Source organism: Hermetia illucens, chromosome 5, assembly GCF_905115235.1.
Source record: "Hermetia illucens chromosome 5, iHerIll2.2.curated.20191125, whole genome shotgun sequence".
Lineage (NCBI taxonomy): Eukaryota > Metazoa > Arthropoda > Insecta > Diptera > Stratiomyidae > Hermetia > Hermetia illucens.
The window spans coordinates 71,185,128-71,211,428 of NC_051853.1; the positions used below are offsets into that span (position 1 = coordinate 71,185,128).

Consider the following 26,301-nt stretch of genomic DNA (forward strand, 5'->3'; position numbering starts at 1 on the left):
CGTCGTGATAGCTTGCGTTACTTTATTTTATTATATCTTAGGCTTGATCTGGATGTAGTCGTTAGGCCTTCAAATCACCATCCAGCGTATCAAACCATCGTTGTTTTGGCCGCTTAGACAATAGCTGAAATTATCTTGGAACGCATTAAAGAAAATCTAGAAAGTTTGATTGATAGAGAGCAGGCTGGTTTCCGCTCTGGATCCCCCAATATCTTGAAGCAGTGCGCGGAGTTTAGGTCTTCGTTTCACCTGCTCTCGATCGATTATGTATCCGGCGTGCTCTATGTAGGAGGGCCATTCTGGAGAAACTAATAGTTATTGCTAGAGGGACATGTGGTTGCGCAAAATATCACGCACTGCGCCAACGTAAAATCTCAGAGGAATTTGAGGTTCAAAGCGGAATACGACAGGGTTGCGTGTTGTTACCAATATTATTTCTTCTTGTTATCGGTGACATTCTTTATGCTGTCTTGTCCGGAGGACGTGGATGAGTTCAATGGACCATTACATCTTCCTTGAAACATCTCGACTTCACTGATGACATCGGTTCGCTCTCCCACTGGCTCACAGACCTAGGGCAAATAGCACTGGATTTGAAAAGATAGGCAAGTAAAGTTATACTAAAGATAAACACTAACAAAACCAAGGTTTTTAGTCTGACGGTTCATCATACTTTCCCTATATGCATTAATGGGCAGAACATCGAAGGTGTCGATCAATTTGTACATCCAGGAAGTGTGAATTCTGTTAGTTGGCAGGCAGGAGTGCCTACGCCCTAGGAGCATTTGCCGCAGAACAGTATAGGAGGAGCACGGATGTATCGGGAAGTCCTGGGGTGAGTTGAAACGCATTTTAGCGGACCGGGTACAATGGTGGGTAGGTGTAATCGACGCGCTATATCCCACTAAGAGGTGAATAGCAAACTGTATGTGGGCATTTTAATTTCATTTAAAAGGTCCTCCTATAACTTGTGTTTATCATCCAAGCAATGTACGGCGTCCTGACCGTACTCATGCTTTTTCATAATATATCTAATTTCTTTCTTTTGTTATAATCCTAATGCTCTGCGGCGTTCAATGTTGCTGAGTTTTAAATCATTCTCATGACTTTGACTTTGAAACTCTATTGTGCCAACAACATTTAATCCTTTTACCAATTCTACTTGAGTATAACTTATCTTCAAATATTTTTCGCCTATTATTGCCTCGCCATAGGTTAAGACCGAGTGTGCTCACCATAAGATGGCATACAGGCGCATTTAAGATCGCATAGCCCAGGTTTTCGTTAGATAGCAGAAGGAACATAACATAAGACGATGTGTAGTAGTGATTTTCGTGTATCATTTACGATTGTTGTAATAGAACGCTGTGCTCGTGCTCAGTTGCAGCGGGAGAACAAGCGCAGTTTGGAATTAATTCCATTCCAATGCATGACACGCAATATAGAAAGATAATTTCAATCTTAGATTAGAACCTTACGATGTTGTTTTTTACAAATAAAACGGTGTAAATGCTCTTATGTGCATTAAAAGCACAGTTATTTGCATTTGAATCAGTTATCAATAGTATGTAGTTCAAAGACCCTTCAAATACATGCATTATCGCATCACATGCAACTTTTATAGTATATCTTAAGATATTTTTGAAATATATCTTTACAGTTTCACGAATGAATATTTGAGGGAAAAACATGTTTGACCTTTGGAAAATATCTTTATCACAATACATTACATTAAGGAATTCACCATAAAAACACATGACATGATAATACAATACAGCAGCCCAAAATTGAGGCATATATAACATAATAACGGGCTAAATATTTATATTTGCAAAAAATCTTTATCTTAAATATCACCAAAGAAGTAACCAATAGCAGTTGCAGCCTTCAATCTTACGATTGTCGATTCGTCTCTCAATAAAAGCGCCAATTTATGACCAACAGCTTCATCACGCTGACTGGCTGATTCAAGGAAATTGTGTAATATTCCTACATAAGACATTATTAGCTACACTTTCAAAGTATAATCTGTTCGTTTCTATTTACCAATAATGATAGCAGCATTGCCTCGAATTTCAGTCCAATGACTTTTAAGAAAAGGTATACAAGATTCAATTAAATCCCCAACATGCTCCTTCAGTTCATTGCCCTAAAAATATATATTTTTTTTCCGTTATCAATATAGCAAGTCGTTTGTGAACTTACGATTAGTTTAACGAAGTCGATAATGAAGAAATCATAATTTAATTGCCCATGGTCGATGAGATGCTTTTGAGCCATTTCATTTACTTTCGGTGCGTTGATTAGGGTACACACTTTCCTAAGTGTAATTTTAGATGCCTATTAAGCAACAAGAATTTATATTTATGAACAAACTAAGTAGATCTCAGAAACCTACCCGAATGATATTACGATCAGATTCGCTCAAATGTAACATCAATGAGATAAGATTAGCGAATAATTGTTCTTTGAGTGCTTCCAGTGAACCTGTTGGCGAAACGTCTCCACTCGTCATATTGGCTACGCGTGACTCGCATAAATCACCAAAAAGTAGAATAGCTGATTCACGGATCTCCAATGATGAATTCTCGAAAAATGGACGTATACGGATCGATAAAGAAATGTGGAATGATTCCACACGATGGATAGGTAACGTCTGTAGAGTGCGGGATAATCCTCTCATACTTTCCAGAGGTATATTGATGAGGCATTCGCTAAAAACAACATATTATGAATAGTTTCAAGGAGTTCGCTCAACACTTCGCCTACCTATTATAGTCGTCGATTCCTTTTAATAAAGATGTAATAGCAAGTTCGGCATATTCATCTATATCTGATTCGGTTAAACTTCCAACAAACGATAATCCTTTGATTGACAATCCTCTAACGATCGGGTTTGGATCGCTTAACGCTGCGCTTAAGTGAAGCATAATAACTGATGATATTTCACCACATGGTTTCAAGGGAACTAACTAAGAGCAAGAATTTATTCCTATTCTGTTTGAAAAAATGTCAAAAAACAACCTGAGAAAAGAAACCAACTGCAGCGATCCGTTGCCCATCGTAAGGACTTGAAACATATTTGGTTAATGATGTGACAATTTGTTTCATTGCACTGGAATTGATTGAAAATTGATCTGATAGACTAATTGCGACCGGCGTCAACATTTCAATGAAGTTAGACAAATCTGAACTGTTTGCTAATTGTGGACATTGAGCTAAAGCTGTTACAACTTGTTCCATTTCGAGATTATTGAGGAAAGCACGGAATGCTTCTAAAACAATTAGGCATGGGTTTAATTTGACAGCATCTTTATTCGGTACGAAACCGAATTTTGACTTTGCACTCCCATTCGTGCCCTTCGCACTATTCATTGCTTTCGCCGAAAGCATTGGTGGGGCAAGGTTCGTATACGTAGCTATCGTAGTCAACATCATGGTAAATATTTCCGGGAATTTATACTTTAATTCCTAAAAGCGAAAATATAACTTTTTTTGCTAATTACGGGCAAAAGCATTACTTACGGTTTGCACTTCTCTGCAAGCAAATATTTCTTTTAAGGCGCAGAATATTGCAAACGGCTGTACTGTTGCAATTCTCTGTGTATCATCTTTAGCCTCATCCGGTTCGTACAGGCATGATGTTGATAACATAGCAAGGAAATTATCAAGAATAGTGCCCACCAATTCAAGGTCACAACAAATCAGTTGCCAATATTCAATCAAATTCCTGAAAATTATGTTTTGATTACTGCTTTGAAATCTACTCGGACACCCAACCTTACTCATCATATGGTAGCGGCTGTGCGAGGATCTCACTGCATACAAGCTTAGGATGATGCTTGGTGAGCGCGACTAATGCTTTCAGAACTCCTGACTTCGCTCGAGCAATTTCACAGTGTCGAATAGCCTTAGGGGAAATTATGGGTTTTTATTGAAAAAAAATATTAAATGACGTACTTACAAATAAGCTTTCCTTGATGAAATCGGCTACAGCATGAAACATTTCCGATCCTTTTTGCTGGACGAAAAATTTCAATACAACAGACGCGCCAATGGCGGAGCTTTGTTCAGGATCATTCAAACAGCTTAAGGTTGTCTTGCTGAGAATTAAATACTTTTTAGATTTTATAGTATGACATAAACGTGTGTGGTTTGGGGGTCTAATTCTTGGGGAAGAAGCAATATCATGTAACTGAATTTGGAAAAATAATCGTTTCAGATTCAAGTCGATTGTCGATTACGATTCGGCCACAAGTTTAGTCGTTTTTTATATGTACGGCGAACAATATAACATGCGGTCTTAATTGAATAAGGTCAAATGGGTAGTAATTTTACATGAATCCTATAAATCGCCTTGTCCACATGGAACCTATCCTCCTAAAGTAAAGGATTTTACTAATGAAACAGCAGTTAGTAAAAATATAAAATGGTTAGATTAGTGTGGTCTTCTTAACAAAGTCAGGGCGAGACCAGATTCAAACTAAAGCTTAAAGAGCTATTAACCTGCCCCGCTTCCCTTTCAAAACTCTTAAATTTTGGTTGAATACTACATGAGAGAAAGGCTGATATCTTACCAATATCTTAGCTTATATAAGAAGGAGAAAGCTTGACGAATTCGAACTTCTACCTCTTTTTGAAATGATGCTGAATATCTGGAGCATAAGAAAGACAGGCAAGCGGACACTCTTTGCCATGAGCAGATAATATGATAACCAAAGGTAGAACAGAGGAAAGCTGCAAAAAACATCTTAAATCTTGATTGCCTCCGCAATATGGGTACTATGAAGAATAAGCCTACCTTTGCCCCGAGACACTGCTGCGATGGTCACCTTTAGAGCCCGCCCACACAAAGCATAGTCAGGCGTTCCCATTTCTGCGATCAGATTTCTACGTTCTTTGCAATATAGACCGCCGCTGTCTGACCGCACTCTGTATACGCCTGGTCTTAGACCTTTCAGCAGAGAAAAATCAATGACTTGAATATAAACTACAACTATATGGCATGGTACCTGTGGCATTCGAACTTAGTAACGTTGTCCGCGAAATTAAATATCTGGTAAATCAGATGTTATGGTAAACAAATGGACACAACGAAGAAGATGAAACAGAAATGGATACATGGAGTGAAATTGAAACACAGCGTATGGGATCTCTTAGGGCAACAAACCACAATTTAAGGCAGAAATGTACGCGATGAAATTAGCAAATCAATAGCTGCAAAAACCATAAGGGACTGGAGACTGAATAACTAGTCCATTGATAGGCAACCCGAAAACAGTTAATAAAATCAGCCAAATTGTGGAATTAAATCAATTCAAAATGACGGGCATTGACTAGTCTAATTATCATCGCATGATATAACCCCTGATGGGAGTTTTCGACCTTTTTGAGTATGTGAATTATCCATCGCTAGTTTCAAGTACACGGATATCGTGGACGAAGTTCTTCATTTGATATTGTCTGAGCTTTAGAGCTTTCGATACAGATAGATATTTTAAGATGTTTTCTACTTCTCCGTGGGATGAACATTTTCTGGACTGATTAAGCAATGGCAATAAGTCTGATTTTTTACCGGTGTTCTATAAATCTATCCCTGACTAGCGTGTATACCAACTATCATGTCGATTGCTTTATTAGTATACATTTGGGAGCTTAGAAGAAGACTCGGTTGTGTACGTGAAGGGAGAAAACAGAGAAACGTGCTACCGTCAAATCCTTATATTTAAAAGACAAACACCACTAAATTTTTGCGAATATTCATGATTGTGGATAACACTTAGGTTGACTGTTGCACTCCTTAAACTAAAAAATGGATTGAAGGGGTGAACCAACGTGAAATAAGTTACAAGGATTTTTTCCCGCTTACATAGGTTATGGCGACTGTCTTTTGGATTGCTAAAGGATTTAACTCCATTGATTACTTTCAAAGGGATAAGACAATAACTGCTAAATACTACGCAAGATTATTGCAACATTTGAAGGATGAAGTGCAAAAAAATGAACGGAACACATTTGCTGAAGAAAAAACCTGATTTCTCGATGACAACGCATCCGTCCATATGTTGATCATTACAAAGGCTAAAATCAACGAGCTGAAGTTCGAGTTGTTCTTCCACCCAGCATATTCACTAAATTTATTTCCCAGCTATTATCATTTGTTTCCTGACCTCAAAAAATGACATGAAAGTACAAAATTTGGGGACAACTAGGAAGTTATCAATAATCAATGCGTGTGAATATGAGCCCATTATAAAAAATAAAATGAAAGAATAATAAAACACAAAAAGTTTTTTTTTAACAGGCCAGATGCTTTTTAGCCCGCCCTCGTAAGGGTTTTATTCTTGCGTCTGGTAATAGATATTCTCCCAGGTGTATTACCCTACTTTGAACAAGTTTTGGACATTATTCCAAAATATGTATGGTTTTATCGGCCTCCCTACTGAATTTGCAGGCCATAGCCGCAGAAGTCATCAGTTTCCTCAGATAGTAGGTCAAGCTGTAGTCAAGCTCGAACACCCACGTACTCGAGGAGGGCGATCAGACCCGAGTCTGCAAGGGACTCATCTGAAGTGGCTCGGCCACGAAGCCTCACCGGAGGTTATCTGGTACCATGGGAACCGGGATGGCCCTCTGAGAGCATATGCTTCAGGAGAATTCCTGGAGGATGTGTTCTCGGCCCGGTTATTTGCGGTTGGCCCCCTAGTGGGAGTTTCATGGTGGTTGTGGTTATGCCTACATCGCGGGCAGAGCTCCTCGGAGCTCGAGTGTGGAGCTGCGCTGTACAACTCGGGTGCCGTACCCCTTAGTTAGATAGGCCTCGCATCCACTGGTATGAATGCTGAGCCTGCACTCAGTATAGACCAGGACCGCTGTGCTTGCATGACGGGGCTCTGATTGTGGTCCCAAAATCAATCCGTGTCCGAAGAGGACCATGGGATTATGCCTTCACGGCAGGTACTCACGTTAAACCCCCAGGACTTTCATGTATGGCTCGAACAATCATGCAGAGCTTAGGTTCATATTTCTCCATGAGAAGCCTTGCATCTTTCTTTCCTGGTGAATTCCTCCAGTATAGTTCCCCCCAACCGTTTTTCTTCATTGCCATGGTCACAAACCCCCTCCCAATTCGGAAAAGGATTCCCTCTCAGACCTGCCCACCCGTTGCTTCATTATCTTCTACCTCAATGTGATTTGGAACTCAGAATATCTAAATCGTATGGAAACAAATTACGGGTATTTAAATCACCAAGGCTTCCCCATGCCAGTCTAGAGTTCACCTGGTTGTACCTGAGTGCCTTGATAACCACCTGGATGTTAGGGTAGCTATGCTCTGCTTCCTACACTTCCTTTGGAGGTTAAAGTAGGCATATTTATCTATGGTCTATATTCCCGCCGTTAGAGGTGTTGGTAAGAAGGGGGAGTGGCAGTGGGTAAAAGTGGAGTACATGATATAGCCAGAATCCATTATCCCACAGTGGCCAATGAGTGGTTTAGCTCAGAAACATGTGGCGCGAAAGACAATGTTTCCTAGTTATACAAATGAATGAACGTCCTCGATATTTAGCTACTTGATTCAAACAAGATGATTGCGATGAAGTGCCAGACTAAGAGCATTGATTTTCTTGGTATACAGCTTCAGTCTGGTTCTGATCCTTAACTTAACTCAGTGAGGGAGCAAGCAAATGTTATCAGCGTGCTCGGAATGTTTGAAGAATAATGATATAGTCCATTGAACTCCTCTACATCTACTAGCTATTCCATTCCTACTTGAGCAATCAGCTCTTTACGTTCGTGATTCGCCTTCATTTTTCCACAAACAACCATATTTTGTGGCGACCTTTTGGGACATGGTCGACAACTTCACTCGTATCAGAGATAAAGACAATTTTGATAAAAACGCAGTGATTGTCAATATTCTCAGGCAGATTGCTCAAAGTTTTCATCGTTCGCGCAGCAGGAGAGTTTTTCAACTGCTGGATGAGTTGGATCGCGCAAGCAACCTGAATTGAATTTGTTAAGCTTTCGCCCTGTCCTTCTGAGAGATACAGCTGTGACACGCGAATGAAGGTAAACGACTAGCATATGATGGTCTCCTGCTAGGCTAATGTCAACACCCCTTTCGGTTACGCACTTTCAGTTTCCACACTTCCTGAATTTACTGTTGTAACCGATGTAGTTGATCTGATCAGATGTCTGTTGCTGGTTAATCGAAACCCAGTGGATCTCCTTAACCGCTCGCAAATAAACAGAACGCGCCTCCCGTTAACATCATCAGTCCGCCACCATATTCGCAACTGTTATCACTAGGTCTACGAGAGCACAACGCCACAAGTAGAAGAGATTTACTCTTCAGAGTCCCATTATCTCACTTCGCTAAGGCCCAGAATTGTCATTATCATCAACGACGCAACAATCGGCCGGTATACGGTCTAGGGTTGTCTTAATAACGAACTCCAGACATCCCGGATTTATGGCGAGGTCCCCCAATTCGATATCCCTAAAAGCTGTCTGTTCCATCTCAGGTAGGGACTGCCTCGTCTTCTTTTTCTACCATAGATATTGCCTTTATAGACTATCCTCTTCCATACGGATTAAGTGACCCGTCCACTGTAATCTATTGAGCTGGATTTTATCCACAACCGTCATCGTATCGCTCATAGATTCCGTCGTTATGTAGGCTACGGAATTGTCCATCTTCATGTAGGGGGTCAACGATTCTTCGGAGGATTCTTTTCTCGAACGCGGCCAAGAGTTCGCAATTTTTCTTGCTAAGAACCCAAATCTCCGAGGCATACATGAGGACTGGCAAGATCATTGTCTTGTACAGCAACATCTTTGACCCTATGATGGAACGTTGCGAGTGGAACAGTTTTTGTAAGCTGAAATAGGCTCTGTTGGCTGACAACAACCGTCCGCGGATTTCATCGTGGTAGCTGTTATCGGTTGTGATTTTCGACCCTAGATAGGAGAAATTATCAACGGTCTCAAAGTTGTAGTCTCCTATCTTTATTCTCCCCGTTTGACCAGTGCGGTTTGATGTTGCTGGTTGGTTGGTTTTCGGTACTGACGTTGCCATCATGTATTTTGTCTTGCCTTCATTGATGAGCAGCCCAAGATCTCGCGCCGCCTGTTCGATCTGAATGAAGGCAGTTTGTACGTCTCGGGTCGTTCTTCCCATGATGTCGATATCGTCAGCATAGGCCAGTAGTTGGCCCAGAATGGCTAGCCCATATCGTCAGAATCAAGTTGGAGAAAGCGACCACTCACCGCCCTCAATACCATTCAAAAATTTGCTGCTTCCTAATTCATAATTTCTATCCCATTAGACGTCTTTAACGACACACAAGGAATGCATCAGAATTGTTTAAAAACAAAAAGGGTGTAACGTAAACGGATAGGCAAGCAGGAAATACTGGAGTATATTTTTAAGCCCCAGCCCAATGGACTAAATATAGTTGTTAGTATTAACAATTATGATTTGTTTGCCTGCCATGCTAAAAATTCGAACAAATTGAGTTGTGTGTCCTATGTGGAGTGAATCAATCAACAAGATAAAGTTCAAAATACAAGATAAATCTCTCTTGAACCTGATTTCAAATGTGAGATATTACACGACGAGCTATTTGCGGCTATTATGCTCTTCTAACAGTTTAAATTCTTCTTATTATAATAATAATAATCGTTGGCACAACAATCCATATTGGATCAGGGCCTTGAAGTGTATTAGAGCACTTCAGTCCGTAACGGTACACAACAGTACACTGTAGGAGGCAATGTGGTCAGCATTGTGCTCGCCCGAGACTATTACCCTGATTTGACTCAGGTACTCATTCACAGCTGAGACGACTGGTATCCGGCGTCAAATCACGATACAAATCCCAATGCCGCCAGCGAGATTTGAACCGTGACCTTCCGTACGACAGCCTTGTGCTCTAACCACTCAGCTATTCGGACAACAATTCTTCTTAGTTTGGCGATAAGTTGACTCTCCTCAAATCTGGTAAACTCCAGATTGTTGAGAATTTGGCAGAAATAATGGTATTGAATATAAATCAATCTTAATCTGTAAAATGTGAACAATTCGAATATATCCTCCTAATTTATAGAGAAATTCATCTCCATCACATCGAAACTGACTTACCAAAATTGTAAATGTTGAAAACTTGAAATGCGAATAGCGATGATTCTTGCAATTTCTCCAGCTAATTGATAGATTTCCTTAGGATCGTCCGTTATGATTTTATCGTAAACCTTATCCAAATCGTTTAACCATGCAGACGAACTATCAGGAATTGTTAAAGTCTCGTATATGTGGGATATTTCGAGAATTTTACGTAAAATATCAACAGACGTTTGTCGGACAGTTGCATTGGAATCAATACATCTATAAAAACGGAAAAAGTGTTATGTAAAAATTGCGTATTCTTTGTCAAATGACTAATGCGTACCTGGGAACAATTTTGCCTAGCATTTGCCCTGTCTGATTGAATTTCGACGGAGCCTCACAGCCAATTTTCATGCTTTTAATGTAAACTTCCAACGAACTATTCATAACATGTCCAGTGCAAATCCGCACTTCACTATTCTTGTCTCGCATCCAATATTCTAGGGCACTTATCACGTCATCCAAACACGCTGGACTTGGATTGCTCTCAATAATTGCTTTAACAAATGTGTTCAGTTCTGGTAACGAAAGATTTAAATATTGTGCTAGAAAACTGTTCAATTCGTCGTCTTCTTGTGAGTCGAATTTCGTTTTTAGATTCTGCGCACAGCTAAAGAAGTTTTTACATGATATTTCCAGGTATGTATTTACATCGATCTTTTCTTCGCTTTCGATCTTTAGAAGTGTCGTGGCCAGTTTTAAAATTATAGGAAATAATGGTAAATTGTCGAATGGACTGTCGATCGAAATACCCAGAATTTGACGTAGAATCTCATTGCGAAGTCTGAGTTCATAACCGAGATCTTTTGCTCGGGCAAATTGATTACAAATACTTAAAAGGGTCTTCAGAATCACCTTCTTCATGGTGTGGTCTTTCGTTTCAGCGAGTTGCTGTAGGAGGAAATTAACCATCGTGTCGTCTACGTCCTTCAGTGATTCCATGGGGCTTGCGTTTTCTATTATGTGCCCATAAGTTTCAAACACCAGTAAATTGTTTTTGTAGTTCTCGCTCTCTTTACTTGTGTCGCGGATGAAGTTCAGTGTGGAAAAGAATCCGGCCGACGACTTCCTACCGCTTGTATTGACTAGTGCTGATAATTTTCGTAGCACCACAGGGAGATGCGTTCTAGAAATATAGCCAAGCGCTTTTGAAGCATCAATCAATTTGTGTTCATAGTCTGAGTTTGGAGCATGTTTATCCAATTTCTCCTGCTTAGCAGAGCCAATAATAAGATCTATTTTTGCTTCAACGCTTTGCACCTCCTGGACGTAACATAGGCAAACCCCTATGCATTTTAACAACATACCGCGTTCGCAAGACAGGGAAGGTATAACATATTCACATTGCGGTTTTTGTATCGGATATATGATTAATTGGTCAGCCATTTTGTTGACAAATTTCTCCGCAAAATTCGTATCCTCTTTCAAATACTCTATAGTTTGGGTGATAAACATCATTAAATGATCATTGAATAGATTTTCTCTACCATTGCACAAAAGCAACTCAGGTATCTTGTGGTCCCAGAGTTCTGATAGATTTGGACTAACATTTGGTGTGTAGGCTTTCAAAAATGTCAGGATATTGCTGATTCTTTGTATTTCCCTGAAGTTACCCATTAATGATAAACATCGCGAGAAAACAGATTCCGGACTAGGTATTTGCACTTTGCTTTTGCCTTCGCCCTCATTGTCGCTTTCCAACTCTAACTCAATTAGTGGATTCTTTGTGAATAAACTGCTTAAACACTTTGCAATATTACTACAAACATCTGTGTAATCAAGGAGAACGAAGTAACTCAACAGCTCGCGCTTTAACAACTCATCCATAGTTCCTACTGTTGACGCCAGCATGTATATTGAATTTTGGCAAGCAACTGCAAACGTTTCATACTCTTCAAGAGATCCATGTTCAGTATTCGGTTTATTATAACGGCAACTATATCTGATCATAAACCAAACAAACTCTTTATCTTTGATGAATGATTTTTGAGCTAAAGCAACGATCGTTTTCAATAGGGTCATTTTCATCTTAATCGAGCGTTCGGATAATATCAGTTGTTTCAGGATGTCGATAAAGGCAGGAATCTTGTTCTCGATAGATTCACTTGATGAATTTGTTAAGTGTGTTAGTACAAGCAATGCTTTGATACGTTCCCTCTCATTGTTACTACGCAACTGTACCAGCAGCATTTCCATGATTTTGGAACCGTAGATAGGAGCCAGCAAATGATAGCAGCGAAGCACTTCGTAGTGTCCCTTCACCGTCTGTGGCTTCTCGTAGTCGGGGTACACGCAAACAAAATCAAAGAGGCTCGATATCAAGACTTCACTCATTGTATCCAAGGAGTGGTAACTACTATTGATGTTCACTTTCAGCACGCAAGCAAGAAACTGCGTCACCGAGTTTCTGTCGATGGAGCGTCGCAACCAGCTCAATAATGTAGAAACAAGTTTTCCAGCATTATCATGCATTTTTTCCTGAGGCAGTAGTGGATACATGCTTGAAAGGGCTTGAAGAATATCTGCACAGACTTTCGGTTCACGATTGTGCATCCACTGATTCATGAACACATCATACGCGACTGAAATTTCAGTCGAGCACATATCTTGAGTTTTTTCTGCTTCGCTCTCACTCGAAACATCACCTGCTGCGGATTTTTCAATTAATGCTTCGCTAAATCTGCCAATAGCTAAAGAATAATAATAATATCAGTTATGAAACACTTCACTTGCTATAGATATATTTACCAAATGCATACGCTTGCTTTACATGATCCAGCTTAATCGAGCCTAGATTAGGTAATGCTATACCTAAAACAGTTTTTATAAATGGAGTTATTCCGTCGACATTGGCGGTTGCCAACGTGCCCATACAGTACATTATCATGAAATGAGCTACATGCCCCTCTTTGGTGTGGTTGATTAGTTCATTCATGACCTGGTTGTATTGATATGTACTTTAAAAATGAGAACTAAAATTATTAAATGAAAACTTACCTTTTCGCAGTGATTGCGACCCACACCTACTAAGATCTCAAGCGCTGGTTTCTGAATCGCTGGGGATTGCTCATTTGATTTAGTTAATTCGTTTATTGTTAGCGTGATGATTTTCGACAAAGTTTCATCTTTATATTTCGCGGTGTTTGACGTGGTGAGGTATTCAATAACTCTACGAAATTGGGACATAGAACAAGGCAACCCAAGAAAAAAAATTAACGATTGCTGAACTATTCATTACCTGAGAATGATGGCAGTTGCTTGGTCACTGAGCTTAGGATGCTTACTTTTATATTCTGTTAGAATTGAAATTGATTCATCAGGATGTTTCTCAACTACTTTGCAGAGGGAAGATTCCACAGATTGTCGCACCGCTTCATCTTTATCCACCAGGCAGTCCAGTAAGCTACTTAATGCGCCTGAAAACAATTAAGGTGATACATTGAATAAACAAGTCGGAATACCGCAAGCTGCTTCGGGTATAAAGGTTTTGTGGTCATCTTATGTGAAAAACTTTCTACGCACATTTTTCCATTCGTATATGTATATATACACCCAAGATATTCCTTCATAACTTCTTCAAACTACAAGATATACATACATACTACAGAGGTAGTTATTATGGTCACCCTAAATAAACAAACAAACATTACCAAATATTATACTTATCCATGCCCAAATATAAATTGATCGTACACTTATTATTTCCGAAACTGTACATATACAGTGCGCTGATTTAATGTACAAATATATCTACCTGAATTAGGCACTACCCGAAAGCTTCATTAGCATATACATATAAATACATATATATATCTGGCTCGAGTAAATGATATTGATATATAAATGATTAAAAAAAACTAACACGAAATGTTTCCCTGCGACCCCCCATTCATATCAGCTCACTTTGTTGTAGCATTGACGAATTGATGTTATAATGACGTCATACACGTTTTAGAATACATAAAATGTAAAAGTTTCACCTTCTATAATGTTATTAATAGTTGGATTTCCTTCCCAAAGTTATGCCTTATGTTATCCTTTATGCTTCTGCCAAATTTCTGGCTAAATTTCTAAAATATGTTAATATATAATTATTAACTTTATTTGTGCGAATTTCGGAACGGGTTGGAGGGCCTAGAATTCGTTTAGATATATCACTGTGATTTTTTTCAGATTTTACGGTTGGATAGGTTCTGAGAACGATACCTTTCACACTTTTTGGGGGTCATATTTTGAGCTCTCACTCCCCCCAGTTTTAAAATGTATTAATTGAGCCCTTTGATCTGACACCCCACCATCATAAACATGACCATACTCTGCGAAAAATATGTTGCACCCCCTTTCGCATCTATGGGGAGCCCCCTCTTAAATTCAACACAAAATGGCGCCAATTGCTATATGTAAAAGCATTCGTAAACCTTAAAAACAATCAATACCCAAAGCAATTTGTGGCATGAATATATCTAAACGCATAGTGAACAGTTTCCGAGAAAGGCAACCACTTGATAGAAGAAATGAAAATAGTAGTTTTTTTCGTCAAAATAGTCGAGAGTATTATAAGGAAGCGAAGGTTCTGAGAAGCAGTGGCATTGCGCTTAGAGGATACCAAGATTTGATAACCACTAACAGGGCGAGAAATGTGGATCTCGCATGTGAATTGCTTCCTTCATCTAGGTGTCGTTCACAGTAGTCGGGAAACTTTCTTATTGCGTAGAATGTTGTGTCATGATAAAAAGGAATTTACTATTTTGCTGGTCAAAGAAACGAAAGCAGCTGCAAATAAGGGTGATTTCATAAACTACGTCACTGCAAAATCACAGTCCTGACATCGACTTTCATGACCTTGTGGAGTATATTATCGACTGCAAAAAAAATTGAGAAATGCTTCGTGCTGTGTCCGAGTGCTCAGCTCTACTAGTGAAGTCCTCATCCTCGTACTTATTCATTATAGTTGGGAGGGCGAATGCAAGTGTTTGGCAGCGCGTCAAATTAAATGTATGGTTAACTTCCGGTCAACTAACTCGTTAAAGAGCCACAATGCGCTGACTGCAGAGGAAGGAATCCGGAAGAAAAAGGATGTGCGCATTTTCTCATGGAAAGTGTATAAGAGCTAGCCGATACTCCGTCCTGTCCATATATACTACTAACATTGCTGCGTTGCACGTAATATGATGGGAAAGGATTGACATTTTGAAGAAGAGCGATATTTATTACAGATGCCATCTGAAACGACAAAAGCTCTTGGAACAGTTGGGTTTTTAGATTGCTCTTTCTCTCGGTTTTAAAATAATAAATTAAGCCGGAGTGAAATTATGCGGTGTTTCCAACGATTAATTAATTGAAATAATAAAACTTGTTGTTTCTTTTTCGTTGGTGTGGGTATTTATTCTTGCAAATACCGATATTTCGGGAACCACTTGTTCCCTTCATCAGTGCAAACAAGTTGTTTGCACTGATGAAGGAAACAAGTGGTTCCCGAAATATCGCAAACAAGTTGTTTGCACTGATGAAGGGAACAAGTGGTTCCCGAAATATCGGTATTTGCAAGAATAAATACCCACACCAACGAAAAAGAAACAACAAGTTTTATTATTTCAATAAATTAAGGTATGGTCACGCAATTCGTGCAAACGAGAATTCACTTGCAAAGATTGGTCTGAACATCGAAGTCGATGGTAAACGACCAAAAGGCAGACCTAAGCAACGGTGGCTTGATACGCTGGACGGGGATTTGAAAGCCTCGAGATTGCACCCAGATCAGGCATTCGATAGAGCCAAATGGCGAAGCCGATCACGACGAGCCGACCCCGCTTGTGAACGGGACAAAGGCTGAAGAAAAAGAAGAAGAATCTGCGAGAGCAAATATCATCATATTAGCCTTATCAAAGTTCATACCGCAATGCCATGTTGATGCCTACAGCCTGCCTAAAATGATCAATGGCAACAGATGCGAAATTATTGCTGAAAAAATAATTGGATATCTCCAAACGGGGTCACTTCCAGTCAGATTGACTATGTGATAATCAGCCAACTTTTCAACTCTTTAAACGTAAGGACGGTAAGGTTTCGATATTAATTTGGATCATCATATTGTGTCCCCATCAAAACTCTCAAGAGGGGAGTACAGTAATGGCGTACTAGGTATCACATTTATAATCTTTCTGGTATGAAATTTTAAGACAAGTTTCGTAGCTTCAAGAAGTTAAGTACCATAATGCGTTAGGATTAAGTTTGCTAAGGATACACGTATAATAACGATAAGAACAAATATGAAAATGCTCACAAATGAAGCAAATTCAACCAGAACTGAAGGTACAATAAACGCAGTCTGCAAACGCCTCAAGAACTCTTATCATTGGTGAAGCTGGGAAAACCTTTTGCACAAGCCAGAAAAGCGATTGGAATGGTTGGTTTGAAACCGAATAAAATAATCTTGTCTATTGAGCCATTAAAAAACGAAGCTCACACTACGGCATTATCGGAACTTCGAAGAGCTGCAAAACGATTTCACAGCCAGAGGAGAGGATACCCTGGATACCGAAAAATGCAGGGAGCAGCCGCACCAGATGTAATATTTTACCATGCCGTATACAGGTGCGGCAGTTTACATTATTCTCCCCGTCTGATCTTGATAAGGAACGAAATCTGATCTTCGGTAATATTAGTATTAGTATGTTACATCGATAGGTAGAATACTTTGATGTTTTTTTAATAATTACACTGCTAACTTGGAAATCCTAGCCATTGGAGACGATTAAATACCAATACTGCCACCAACCATCAAAGAAACCATTCATCTAATGCATAAATTGAGAAGTCGCAAGCTGTCTGAATCCAATGGTGTATCAGGAAAGCTAATAAAATATGGAGCCGGGAATTTCATCAAGCAGTTCATTAACTAGTGTTGAAAAGAAGGCACAGTCTCGTTGACGGACAACCTGAAACCGGTCAGATATGCTCGGTAGAATTGGGAAATATTACTCTGGGAATTGAGGAATGCGCTTCTCAAGTTGATGCTGTAAATTACAACGAAATACTTCTTTTTATTCGAGCAGAGATAGGAATGTGTTAACTTATAGATAAACCCAGCGCGTTCAGACTTGTGTATATTTATTCAAAGAATAAATCTATTGTTTTCCAAGACTTCTTTCTAATTTCGGAATGTTAAATACCACCAGGTCGTGTGATGATGATCCAATATGGATTGTTGCGCCAACGATTATTATTATTATTAAATACCAGGAAATAGAAATCAAATCTGTTTATTCTATTAATTTATACGTATTTTATCGTTTTAAACTGATTTTTAAGTTTTCGACGAGAAATTTTCCTTATAGTGCTATATGCGAAGTGTAAGTAATGCTGATTCTTTGGAGGCACTCTTTTGAGTCGACTTAGCTAAGTGAATTAGACGAAATAAGCCACCACTACCCCTAAGCCGGGAGGGCTAAGTAAGTAAAGCATCAAACGATTTCAGTCAATTTCTCTGATGACGGGAAGGTGTTTACTTGGTAGCCCGACGCTGCGCAGTTACGGGAGTGCAACACATTCACCTACCCTTCCCTACCCTACTCACAAGGAAACCGCCCCGGAGAAAAAGAAAATTCTGTCTTTATTCTGGTTGAAAATGTGCAGTAGAGGTGGTATTTTCGTATCATTAATAAAATGATTGGCAAGGCAAATATATCTAAGTGCAATGCGGTGTTCCTAACGATTAAATTATTTGAAATAAGACTTGCTTTTGGTTTTGGCTAGTATTGTTTATTAACCTTACAAATACCGATATTTCGGAAATCACTTGTTGTCATCATCAGTGCTACAAGCCTCAAGTTAGACACACTGATAAAGGGGACGGGTGGTTCCCGAAATATGAGTAACCAAGTACTCCGAAAAATTCCGCCCTTCAATGAGAAAAATGGGTGAATTTTAATACCCAGTCCACAATTATCTGCCCTTAAACAAACGAATTTTCTGTTCAGAGAAGCGAGGCAACGATCAAGGGACTCAACTAGTGTCTTTGCCGACAAAAAGGCCGTTTTTGGGATTTAAAGAAAAAAAAAAATAATGGATCAAATGTTTTGTAAGTTTAAGGGTATATTTTTGGATAAATAACATGTACATGGTAAAATTTTGGAAACAATATTCGACTCCCCGCGAGCTATCCGCGATCTCTGGAGCTTCCAAAAAAAGTTTCCCCCACTGCTGTAGTAAACGTTTCACAATGTGCGAAATAAAAAAATAAAAAACTTCATTAAACTAGAAGGTACTGTCTATACCATGACGCAAAAAAAAATTAAATTTAAAAAATTAAATTAAACCCGAGCAATAAGTTAGGGAAGATCTCTCAGGTAGAGCACATTTATAACCGAAAAGCGCCTAAAAACGGGACAAATTGCACCAACTGGTACTCCAGGTTGGGGGTTGAGTAGGACTGACAATCCTACATGGAAAGCAACTTGTTACGAAGCCACGAAAAGAGCCTAGGACAATGGATTTTATAACGTCGAATCCGGTAACGAAAACGGGACAACGATTTGTGCATTTTCTCATGGAACATGCGTTCCCTGCACAGACCGAATGCCATCCAATAAACCATGTGCTTCCTAGTCATGAAAACATAAGCGAAAGACTATGTACTCTGCGTTTGCGAGGCAAATTAAGAAATCTAACCTTTCTTAACGTTCACGGCGCTACAGAGGAAACTGCAAAGTCGGAGAAGATTACCTTCTACGAGGCAATTGAGCGGACCATCAAAGTTTGAAGCAGGTATGATATCAAAATCATACTTGGGGATTTTAACAGTCAAGTAGGAACCGAGCCTGTATTCAGGCGAGCTCCCACAGCTGACATAAGGATACCAATGATAACGAACTGCCAATTATTCAGTTAGCAGTATCGCACGAAATGGTTGTTGGAAATACCTGGTTTGCGCGGAAAGCGGTCCACAAACATACGTGGACCTCTCCAGATGGAACTACTTTCAACCAAATTGACCACGTGTTGATTGAACGCCATCAGTTGCACCATCTTTTCATCGACTTAAAGCATAGCCAGGGTAAAACTGTACACGGCCTTTGGAGAATTCGATTTTCGAACGAAATTAATAAGACTGACTGGGCTAACCGTGACCAATGTTCGCGGCTAGGTAAAAGCAGCAGGATCACTCTAAAAACCATTCAACAGCAACAATGGTCTAAGACAAAGGGATACCTTCAAGTTTGCTCCAACTACTGGCCTTCGTTGACGATACTGACAAAATGGGAAAAACCCGAGATGTACAGTTTACTTTCATTCAGATCGAGCAGGCGGTGCGAGATCCCGGGCTGCACATTGAGACAAGACGAAATACATGGTGGCAACGTCTGCGACAAAGAACCAACAATATCGAATCGCACTGGTCAAACGAAAACAATGAAGATATGAGACTACAACTATGAGACCGCTGAAAAGTTCTCCTATCTAAGGTCGAAAATCACAACCGAAAACAGATATGACGATGAAATCAACAGAACCTATTTCACCTTACAAAAATTGTTTCACTTGAAGCTTCTCATCATAGGGTCAAAGCTCTTATTGTACAAGACTATGATCTTGTCAGTCCGTATGTATTCCTCGGAGACCTGGGTTCTTAGCAAGATAAATTGCGAACTCGGTCGCTTTCAAAAGAAAAATCCTCCATGTGGCAAGCAATGGAAAAACTTTTGGAATCTGGACATCAGTTGCACCATCTTTTCATCGACTTTAAGGCCGCCTATGATAGCATAGCCAGGGTAAAACTGTACACAGCCGTGAGAGAATTCGGTATCCCGACGAAATTGATAAGACTGACCAAGTTGACCCTCACCAATATATGAGGCCAGATAAAAGGAATAGGATCATTCTCGAGACCATTCGACATCAACAACGACAAGGGCATGCCCTATCATGCGCCCTCTTTAGCCTGCCCCTGGAAAAAGTAATCCGTGAAGCTGAGCTAAATGCGAGGGGTACGATCCTCTTCAGGTCCACCCAACTACTGGCATATGCTGACGATATCGACATCATGGGAAGAACAACCCGAGACGTACAAACTGCCTTCATCCAGATGAATCAGGCGGGGCGAGATCTTGGGCTGCACATCAATGAAGGCAAGGCAAAATATATGCTGGCAAAGTCAGGACCAAAAACCAACCCACAACATCAAACCGCACTGATCCAACGAGAAGAATAAAGATAGGAGGCTACAAATTTAAGACCGTTGAAAATTTCTCCTATCTAAGGCCTAAAATCACAACCGATAACAGATGTGATGATGAAATCAACAGAACCTATTTCGCCTTACAAAAACTGCTTTGCTTGAAGCGTCTTACCATAGGGTCAATGCTCTTACTGTACAAGACTATGATCTTGCTAGTCCTTATGTATTCCTCGAAGACCTGGGTTCTTAGCAAGAAAAATTGCGAACTATTGGCCGCGTTCGCGAGAAGAATCCTTCGAAGAATTTTCGGCCCCCTACATGAGGATGGACGATTCCGTAGCCTACATAACGACGAAATCTATGAGCGATACGATGACCGTCAGGTTGTGGATAAAATCCAGCTCATTAGCTTACAGTGCGCGGGTCACTTAATCAGTATGGATGAGGAAGATTCAGCCCGGAAAGTCTATAGGGGCCATATCTATGGTAAAAACAAGTCGGGAAACCGGAAGCTCGACGCTTCAGTTATGAAAGGTTTTATGTATTTTTTTTATAAAAACATTTGAGTGTGAATTTGTCCAATTAGTACGTAACACGTAATATACGCATCCATTATGTGAGAATATACACTTTCGAGTGATATTGACATTAAAAATTTGAATTTCCAAAGAAGTGACAACATTGACCTATTATAACTTTGTTAGTAATGGTGTGGTTTCCACCAAACTTGGAAAGACCATTCTCTATATTATAGCCTACATTGCTGCGTGGTGCTAGAATGAACCCAATGGGGGTTTCGCAGCCAATTACTGAAAATTATAGTAATATACTATTGATTAACTTTATTTGAAAGGATATCGGTATGGAAGGTATTTCGGAGCCTAGCCACCTTATAGTGGCATCCTCTTGATTTTTTTTAGATTTTCCTGTTGGGCAGTTTCTGAGAATGGCCCCCTTAAATAAATTATGTCTTTCGACCCCCCAACTTTCTGTTTCTCCAACAAATGTCAAAACTAAAACCAGTTTCGGAAAGTACTAATCGAGACCTTTCATTTGATACTCCACATGACTATATTCGGTGGAAAAAATTACACCCCCCTTTTGCATATATGGGGTCCTCCCCTTAAATTCGACATAACAGGATGTAACTCACTGTATGCGTGAGCGTTCACAGTTTCCACCGAATTTGGTGTCAATCGCTGCTACAGTCTCTCTCAGAAAAAGGCGTGTGATGGACAGACAAGCAGATTTTAATAAGGTCTTGTTTTACACAAAAGCTTAAAGGGACGGCGAAAAAGACGCTGCCTGGAATGGAGAGATAGCGTAGGTAAGGACGCCAGATAGCTTTTAGGGGTATCGAATCGGCGCAAGCAAAACCAGCTGTTTGGAGTTCCTTACCAAGGCAGGCCTAGACCGGATACCGGTTGTTGCGCCGTTGATGATGATGAGCAGCTTCTCTTAGAAAATTTTAGCTCAAAAACTATTTGAGACACAATCTTGAAAATTTTAGGTTAATATTAAAGGTATAAACTATAAAAAAAAATGCAAAAGAAGAAATGGACTTTATGATAATTTCACACTAGTTGTGCTCTTAAGAACTCCGCCTAAATTACCGGCGAAACATTTCTGTGGAAATCGTGTGAAGCATTAAATCCTTTCCATTAACTACATCATGAAATTAATTAATAAGAAACAGTATTGCCCTTAATCATTTCTAATTGTTGATGAACATTGATGGGCAAACTGCTTGCAAAAAGCTAACAACAACAAAAAATCTGATGAATCAAAATATTTCGCAACTACATACGACGACATCGTTCCAAAACCGTCGGAGAATGTTAAAATATTCTCATGGTTCACTCCCGGCGTCGTAATTCGTAATTGAATAAAGGCCGAAAAGTGTATGGGGCAGGACCGGGAAGGGGCTGCATGACAAATTAAGAGCAATTGAGTGGTATGAGCGAATACAATCTGGAATCAAATTGGAAAGTTAGAAAGGGAATTAATGACGCGGAATATCTCTTGTGGGCCCGAAACGTAACCCAAGTCCAGGGGAGGAGAAGGCATTCGTCAACATTGGAAGACTGACTAAAAGTTAAGTGTAATCTCCAGATAAAGATGCCCCGAGAAACTCATAGTACACGTCCACACACTCGTTATCATAAATTCAAATATCTTCTTGGCTGTTTGCAGTTCAGCATAATTTATGGCTGCAGCCCAAGTGAAACATAACACCAGCCTGCCCCGTAAAGAAAAACCAATAATTGACCGCATTTCCCTAGTTTCCTACATATTTGTATGGCGGATGTCTTACTGGTTGGAAAGTCGAACTGTAATTTCATCCATTAGCAGGAATGCAGGGCAGACAGGGATTTCAGGGAAAGCCGAGGGGCGCAGTCCAAAGGAAAACAATACGCCTACCTTCCATTATGGTTTGTTTTTCTCCGCTCGGTTCCATTTTGTCGGTTTTCTGATTCACTGAGCTCTTCGTGTGTACATAGCAGACGACGTAATTCACAGCAGGAGATCCTGATAACTATGCACTCTTGATTAGATTACTTTGATTATATCGAGAAGGCGGCGATTGAAACCGATCGACTCGAAGATAATCCCGTTCACTGCAACAATTCACTCCGTATTACGCGTTGTCACTTGCACTGCTTATGAAAACACAAAGCGATTTGAGTTTAGATTTGCTATTGGAGCCAATCAGCTGTGGCTTGACAACATGTCAAGAACGGTGTACAGTGCCATCTGTTTGTGAGATTTTCGTGACAGTAAGTTAAGACAACTCTCTAAAACAAAATCGGGTTGGCGCGCCAATTCCTAGTAAAGACACTAACTCCGCTGGTAGCTGAAAGAGACTTATCCAAGCCACGAACTACCCTCCAGAAACAAGACAAATCCAATTCAAAGGAATATCAAAACAACTTTATTGAAGACTTATTTTACAGGAAAATATATTCTAATGAAATTTGTTAACATCTAGGCTTGTTTACTTAATGTACTTCTCCATGAATTTCTTGTGAAACTCCGAGCGTAACGAATCATTGATGAAATGTGACTTTTTCTCGGGCTCTGTACGAGCGCAATTCTTGAATACGACATCGTCATCCCAACGTTTTTTTACTTTCAAATCGCCCTTCGAACCGGTGCTATAATTCAGCAAGGGATTTCCGGACAGGATGTTTTCCATTCGGATGCGTTCCTCCTCCTGTTTTCTATCGGCCTCTTTCCTTGCACTTTCTTGAGCACGTTCCTGCTTGATTTTGTTTAATTCGGCGAGGAGAGCTGCGGTGTCATCGTCGTCATCGGAGTCCTCTTCCTCGGATGAATCGTGGGCAATGGGATCATCGGCATCCAAACTGGTAGGAGGCGCCTGCGAAATGAATTTAACTCAATTGAGATACAAGAACACCCTGGCAGCTGTAGTTTTTCAATATTTTCAATTCACTTTTCTGTGCAGTTATCTGATACTCCTCATTTCTGTTTAAATTAAAAAAACAATTACCTGATCTAATTTTGGTCGCTTGTTGCTGCTGCTGTTTGCCTCGATGGCCTTGCGTACAATTGGAGGTAGATTTTTGTTTGGTCGTGATTCGCGTTCACGCTCCTCAAGCTCCTTGCGGAAATCTCTGCTTCGCAGCTCTTCGGAGGTTCCTTGTCCCTGTTCACTGTAAAATAAACTGTTATTATAGCCACCAAATCTATTAATGTCGCTTTGCTTACCGATATTTGAGTTTTGTATGTCCGGGCAAATCCCGACTAGAGTATTGCTTGGAGAGAGCACTCAAATCTTTTTCACCCCGACCACTTCCACCTCGGGCTGGATCAAATGTGGGTCGAGCTGCGGTCGTCATGTTTGTAAAACTACTCTAAATATTGAAATCGTGTGGAAACTACCCCCGTAAACCAGAAATGCGAACAACGTTTGACACTGGCAGAAATTGACAGTGACGTTCGAAGATCTATATTGCCAGATGATGATAAAATACCCTTTAGCGTGAACTCTTCTTCTTTATGTTGAAGAAAACCTAGTTATTACAGACGTTTTTGTTTTGAATAATATTTTCACTGTGTAGAGTGAGCAATGGATTCAAGTTCAGAAATAAAAACTCGCAATTTCACGTAACAGGGGACTTTAGTTCGAGGAAAATAAGAGCGGTTGAATAACAAAAGTTATCAATTATGCTTTATTTTCGTTAAAACCTTTCTACACCACGAAGTCTTTACGTAGGTGCATCCACTCACCCTCTAAACTGAGATTAATTTCAGACCACTTTTAAATGCAACTTTTTATCAATATTCCTCTAAAAGTTGAATCCCAAAAAACTGAGGTAATTAATGTAAAACTGGTTTTGAGATAACACCACTGTTAACGAGTAAAATGGAGCCTGTAATAGTCAACAAAAAAACTACTATTTTTATTCACACGTATGCTATAGAGCCCTTTACTCCCTCTCTCTCTCTCTTACCTGTTTTAGTAGCTATAGTTGTTTCGAGTTTCAAAACATATATAATAAACACTTCTCAGAACAAATATCCGCGCATCAAAGAGTATACAAAGCATCTCGTAAACGATCGCAGAAAATTTAATGGCGGATAGCATCACTCGTTTGAGGAAAATTGTTTCCAGGAATGGCCACTCTATCTTTGACCTTTGTGGAGTTATAATAAAATATAAGTTTTTCGTGAATAGTGTTAATCACAATTCCACTGCCACAATCATTTAATCTCAGATTTGATACCATTTTCGGAAACTAAATAAAATTTCGTATAAATGGATATTTTTTAATTGCAAAAGTCATCGTCGCTTCCAAGATATAACTGTTCAAACTTTAGGGAAATTTCAAAATCGATTTTGAAGGGATTCAAAATTTTTTTCACCGGATATAGTCGTGTAGAGTATCAAATGAAAGGTCTCGATTTGTACTTTCCGAAGCTGACATAAGTTTCGGCGTGAATTGCAAAGTGGGTGAATAAGGAGTCAAAACGTACGCACTTAAAGTGAGAAAGGAATCATTTTCGGAAACTACCCAACCTAAAAATCCGAAAAAAATCAGTGTGCGCTTAGATGAAATCTAGGCCTCAAAGTATGTCCCATTCCGATATCTGCTCAAATTAACTTACGAATAGCATATTACTAACTTTTAGAAATTTACTGAAAACCCCCCTTAAATTCATCCTAGGAGTTCTGAATATTGTACCAGCATAGAGGACAATATTTCGTATATACGTGCTAAATTTCATGGAAATCTGGCTATTTACGCTGAAGTAATAGCAGTTCAAACTTATCAATTTCGCGCGAATTTACTGCATCTGAACCATGCAAATAAGATGCCATTCGAGTCAAATACACAAATACAAATACGCAAACTTCTTTTATTATTATTATTAAAATCGATTCACTGTCTGTCTGTCCGTCTGTCTGTCTGTCACACGCACTTTTCTCAGAAGCGGTTATACCGATTGACATGAAAGTGATAATTTCTTTAACGGACCCATTCTCAGAAACTACCCACCCGAAAAATCTCAAAAAAATTATGAAGCTGCCTCTATATAATGCCCAGGCCTCAAAATACTCTCCATATTGACATCTGTTCAAATTAAGTTAATAATAATATATTACTATATTTTTTGGGGAAATTGAGTAAACCCTCTTAAGTTTATCCCAGAGTTATAAAGGTTGGTAGTAGTATAAAATATAATATGAAGCATATTATCCCCAAGTTTGATCAAAATCATACTTTCAGTAACAAAGTTCCAGTAGCTCAAAGTTGACTTTACCGTGTAAATTTACTGCAACTGAATATCAATATCACACTAAAGTGAGTAGTCTGACATGCTAAACGAATATACATAACGGGCTACGTACAAATGGGATAGTTCTGCACTTAAATATGCTCACAGGAGAAGCAAACAAAACCAAGCGCCCAGCTTCCGGTTCCACGACTTG

General features: G+C 39.6%; 2 protein-coding genes across 2 annotated transcripts; both read right to left on the reverse strand.

The window, feature by feature from the left end:
• Positions 1-1,692: 1,692 nt before the first annotated feature.
• Positions 1,693-23,054, reverse strand: LOC119656835 (maestro heat-like repeat-containing protein family member 1). The gene is made up of 15 exons (XM_038063485.1): positions 22,767-23,054; positions 13,407-13,584; positions 13,166-13,337; positions 12,917-13,106; positions 10,452-12,858; positions 10,145-10,387; positions 3,965-4,103; positions 3,786-3,910; positions 3,526-3,730; positions 3,025-3,471; positions 2,770-2,972; positions 2,399-2,714; positions 2,206-2,340; positions 2,047-2,149; positions 1,693-1,989 (listed from the first exon to the last, which is right to left on the reverse strand). The coding sequence occupies exons 1-15, from the start codon at positions 22,801-22,803 to the stop codon at positions 1,847-1,849; spliced, it is 5,043 nt and encodes a 1,680-aa protein (XP_037919413.1). The 5' UTR covers positions 22,804-23,054; the 3' UTR covers positions 1,693-1,846.
• Positions 23,055-23,254: 200 nt separating this feature from the next.
• On the reverse strand, positions 23,255-24,584 carry LOC119657163 (protein CWC15 homolog). The gene is made up of 3 exons (XM_038063946.1): positions 24,075-24,584; positions 23,857-24,019; positions 23,255-23,724 (listed from the first exon to the last, which is right to left on the reverse strand). Exons 1-3 carry the CDS (start codon positions 24,203-24,205, stop codon positions 23,341-23,343), a joined length of 678 nt encoding a protein of 225 aa, XP_037919874.1. The 5' UTR covers positions 24,206-24,584; the 3' UTR covers positions 23,255-23,340.
• Between the last annotated feature and the right edge of the window lie 1,717 nt (positions 24,585-26,301).